The sequence below is a fragment of the Montipora foliosa genome, chromosome 14 (genome assembly GCF_036669935.1).
Source record: "Montipora foliosa isolate CH-2021 chromosome 14, ASM3666993v2, whole genome shotgun sequence".
NCBI lineage: Eukaryota > Metazoa > Cnidaria > Anthozoa > Scleractinia > Acroporidae > Montipora > Montipora foliosa.
Genome location: NC_090882.1, coordinates 20,643,998 through 20,648,997, shown reverse-complemented (window position 1 = coordinate 20,648,997; position 5,000 = coordinate 20,643,998). Strand labels below are relative to the sequence as shown.

The 5,000-nt window shown below is 36.0% G+C and overlaps 1 protein-coding gene across 2 annotated transcripts in view; it reads right to left on the bottom strand.

Annotated features, from left to right (window-relative positions):
* Positions 1 to 5,000, bottom strand: part of LOC137984943 (1-phosphatidylinositol 4,5-bisphosphate phosphodiesterase beta-4-like) — a 62,312-nt gene that overhangs the window by 44,877 nt on the left and 12,435 nt on the right. For both annotated transcript variants that reach the window (XM_068832299.1, XM_068832300.1), the window contains exons 4-6: positions 3,168 to 3,305; positions 264 to 343; positions 36 to 89 (exon numbers count right to left, since the gene is read on the bottom strand). In XM_068832299.1, coding sequence (XP_068688400.1) covers positions 36 to 89; positions 264 to 343; positions 3,168 to 3,305 — 272 coding nt within the window. The remainder of the gene's footprint in view (positions 1 to 35; positions 90 to 263; positions 344 to 3,167; positions 3,306 to 5,000) is intronic.

Genomic DNA, 5,000 nt, shown 5'->3' with positions numbered 1-5,000 from the left:
ATGATGGTGAATAGAGTTGCTACATGTATCTGTACCTTTTCACTGAAACCATGTTTGAAGTACTAGCAAGGTGACCAAGTTTAACATAGCTGAAAACAATATTCAACAAAACAATAAGGAATTAAAATAGCTTAATTTATAAGACACAGTTCTTTCCTTTGTGCTGTTAACAGCATACTGTTAAAGGTTTTCAACAACAAAAAATAAAACAATACAGGAAGAAATCGGATCATGCCCAAAAAATTCAATTGGTATATACTTACAGTTTCAACAGTTGTGTCAAAATGCTGGCATTGTAGAGTTTCAGGTTGTGCAATAAAGGAGTAATGCCTTCAACCCATAGCTATAATTCAAAACATTCAGTGCTTATAAGTAAATAACACCATATTTATAAGAAACATTACAAACTTAGTTTTCTGCAATTAAGTGTTTCATCTTACTGTTCATGGGAGCTAATTTAATTTGCAATATGTGAATGATCTTTTTACTTCGTTAAGTCAAAGGAAATGCACATTTCACAAAGTCTACAGGTTCACAGAACATTTTGCAGTTGATATATATGGAGGCCTAATATGACAATTAATGTTGGCAGTGAAATGTGAAGGGAACTGAGTGCCTTCTAACGAACAAAAGATCTGAGTAGCTGGCTGATACAAGACAGCAATTAAATATTACTTTTCAAAAGTACACTTAATCTGATCTGTTTTTTGATAGCTAAATTTTAAGTGGCTTCAGTCCACCTTCAGCAAAGCTCCGACAATTGTTACTGCTCGCACAACAAGCTGATGTTATTTAGTTTTAAATTAAAGATATGTAAGGGCCGGTCGTGGCATTCCACTTTGGACAGTGACAGTGTTAACGAGAGGAAACCGCTTCCTTGCACTTACTTACTGTTAATTTAAAGTTAAACAAGGACAGCTTGTAGCGCGAGCAGTAATGATAGTTGTAGCTAGCTCTGATGAAGGTGGACAGAATCCAATGAAAATTTAGCTGTCAAAAAACAGATTGGATTAAGAGTACTTTTGAAAAATGACTACTACCGATCGCAATACTGGTGCAGTATTTTCACTTGAATTAAATTATTCTTGGGAAACCAGTTGCTTGGCAATGTGCAAAAGGACAACTGACAAATCCTAGACGGGGTTCGACCCATGATCTCCGTAACACTGGTCGAATGCTCTACCCATTGAGCTAATTAGACCCCTGGGGAGGTGGGGCGGTTTGCTAGGTCCTGAATGGATAGTGTTTCCTGCTGCTCTGCGGGATCTACAAAGTCATGCATCTTCAAATTTACGATACACAATAACAATGCCTGTGGGAAAAAGCGCTCAAGACTACCTTCTAGCTTGCTAGCCTAGTGCCTAGTACTTAGCAGGTCTGATTTCATTAGCCAGACGTTTTTTTTTTAATAAAGGGGTGGATATTTTATAATAATCGTATATGAATTTAGTTCTAGTTCAATCAATTCCCTTTGTATGTATATTTTTTCTTGGACTTTTATACAATTATTTTATATTTTATTTTATAATTATTTCTTTTTTTTTTTATGCAGGACCCTGGATATCGATAGCAGTTTTTTATTAGTAAAATGGTCATCCTGCATAAATAAGTTTATTTATTATTATTATTTATTATTATTATCATTATTATTATTAAAACTAAATTTGCACTAGCCAGTCTTCTCATGTGCAGTTTCACTTATTTGCGTAGCTTAGACATTTCTTGCTACAGTGTACATCTCAAATTATCGCAAAAAATTTCCAATTTTGTCAGAAACAACTCCTGCTTTTAGTAAATATTCTCATGTACTGAATCTCACAGTATGAGTTTGTTCACTTTCTGTTTTAGAAAAAAACCCCCTGATATCTATCCTTGCAACATCGGCGCAAATGTGCTGGTGTGTATCACTACCACTTAGCCTATTTTTCTCACAAGGGCAAGGTTTTCACGGCCCTAAGGCAAAGGTACGTCACCTCTTGACCTTGTTGTTTACATTTAATAGCAGCCGAGAAGTTCTGCATGATTTCACATGTGATTGATCATTTTCGAATAGATCGTAATGGGGTGTGGGAATGGCGCGGAGAAACTGTAATCTGCATTACTTTCCTGTTCAGCATTTTTTTTAACTTATCATTTTTTAACTCATTTCCAGCCCTGTGCGGGCTCATGGGTGAAATCTTACCTAAGGAATATAAACATCATAAAAAAATAGCATTACATCCAGTTGTCTCCAAATTTGGTGGGCTAATTGTGACTGTTTCATATACAACTGAACCCTCAACGTTTGTGAAATGATGGCTGCAAACTTTATCTCATTTTAATGGACTGCCCGAAATGATTTTTCATAGAAAAACCTCTGCTAAAGGATGGGGAAAATACCAGGGAAACAATTTCAAGCAATTTTAGAATGGCAGCTGCAAAATAACATCAAGAAATTAAGGTTAGTGATGAAGATAATATGTGCGCACAAGCCCTTGTTTTTGAGCATGTTTTTAAAAGCAGGGATCTACTTCGTGACCGTCTTTTTCCCATTGAAAATCATGCTAGATCATCAAATTAAACTTTTTGTACCAGAACATGTAATTTTAAATTTTTCTCCATTTTTCCTGAAATATTTTTGCAAATTTTTGTACTTAAATGTACAGTTATTTTTCTGAAAAGTCCTTGGTTTTTACTGAAAAGTCTATTTTATAATCTTTAAAACCAGCTTTTTTAAGCCGTATTGCCATAAATATAAATCCAGAAAAGTTAATTGGTTTCATGGGTCTTTGAGTACTCATGTTTTCAACAGGCCGAAAATTAGTCAAGGCACTTAAGTCCATGAAATCCACTCACAGTTTCTGTTTTTGTTAGTTTCTCTTCTCTCCTTTTGCCTTATTCATATAGAATAATTTTAATTTTTGGTTTTTGTCTACAACTCCAATGATTTGCTTTTTTTTTCAACTATGCAATGGCTAGTGAAAGCTAAAAATCTACTAGCCGAAAACTCTGCATAAGATTCTGACTTTTCAGTTGACCTTTAAGCCTGTTGCAAAGCAACTTGTTTCTTATCCTTCCCACTGGCACAATAATAATAATAATAATAATAATAATAATATATTGATGAAATGTAATTTAATTGATTAACTGTAACAAATTAATTGTCTATTGTTACTTTTGTAAAATACCTCAGCAATCTTGCAAGACGATGCACATAAATGAAAGTACGAAGTATCCACAAGGTTTGGTCCATACACCAAGGTGAAGGACCTGTCCTCAAGAAATCCCTCTCCTTCACTTTGCAAAGTTTCTCGTAACTTGCCATCCTAAGCAAAATTATAAAAGAGCTTGTCAAAAATGGTATGAAAAACAATAAAAGTACAAAAAATGGTACAGTCAAACCTTGATTATCTGGACCTCGATTATCCGGATTTCTCGATTATCTGGACTTTTTCTCTGGTCCCAATTTTGTTATGAATATTTATAAGTCATGATCACGATTCGTAGCCATAATTATTCTGTTTGAACTACAGTGTTGAAAAGTGAAGTAAAGGTGACTTTGTTTTGAAAAAGCAAAAGCAGTGCTTGCAAACATTGTAACCACTGAAGAACTTTCCAATGAGTTCTGATTGGCTCAAAGTTGCTTTGTTGCTAAATGAAATTTCACGCTCTATTGGCTCGTTCAGTGTGGTATGCAAAATAATCTAGCTACACTGCGTCAAGAGTGTTTATTCACGATCATCATGTCCTTGAAGCGTAAGCGACCCGTTCTTTTGATAAAAGATAAACAGTCTATAATTTTGCAATTAGGAGGAACTAATTTGTCAGCTGAATATGGGGTTCGTAAGCAGCAGATATCTAATATCTGCAAGAACAAGGAAAAGATCACGAAGTTTGCCGACACGTGTAGAGGTATTCACAGCAGACAGTGAAGATGTAGACCCTATTGTTTTCCAAACAATTTGTGAATTTGTTTCACAATAAAATGTTGTTTTTGTTCCTCATTAATAGTCATATTCTTGATTATCCGGATCCTTAATTATCCGGACTATTTCGTCTAGTCCCAACGAGTCTGGATAATCGAGGTTCGACTGTAATCCTACTAACTGAGCTACTGTGCCCTCATTTCATCATTTTGTAAACTCTCAGGTAATTCAAACTACAATCATGGTCAAAAGTTGTTGGAAAGGTTGCGGGCATCATTTCACTTCACACCTAATTCGATTAAATATTCTAACTATTGGCTGAAGTATTTGGGAAATACCACGCTCTTGTGACCCCCCTCCCCCATATTCAACGTTGGAGTTCTTCAGGCAAGAAAAGTCACCATTTTTTTCCTGGAAAATCCAACATTGATAAGGGGGAGGGGGGTTATCTGTAAAATGAAGCTACCTTCCCAACATTTTTGTTCATGATTGTAGATCATCAAGGCTGTTGCCTAACAGGAGCCCTGTAGCCTGGGGCTCCCAAAGAATAGCTCTGGGCTCCTTAATTTTTCACAGCAACACCTTTCACTTCATATGTTGGGCTCCTAAGTTCTCATCGTTTAGCTCTGAGGGCCCCTTTAAAATTTTCTTAGGCAGCAGCCTTGACCATGAGCATGTGTTACACATAAACAGAACTAGGCACTAAGGGTATTGAACTGCAGCGTTCAGTTAATTTTCTCAAGCAAGGGGTCCTTAAGGCCATTAATTTGGAGGGGTCACCCATACATTGTGCAAGCAGAGGCCTTTTGGCTCACATGTTCACACATTTAATTATTTTGTAATGTCGTGTCTCATTTTGAGGTACCTAGCAGGTGAGCAACAGGTTTCCATTTTTGCGACACGAGGAAAAAAACAGACAAATTCAACCCATTTTCTGACTGGATTGCCATATATAACCTGGGGCAGTAATTAACTTATCCTCAGCTTTCCATGATGTATTCAATAAAAACATTAAATTTGCATATAGTGAACGTTTTTTTTATCATTCCACTGTTCCATCTGATGTTGACCATGATATGTACGCCATCTGCCTAC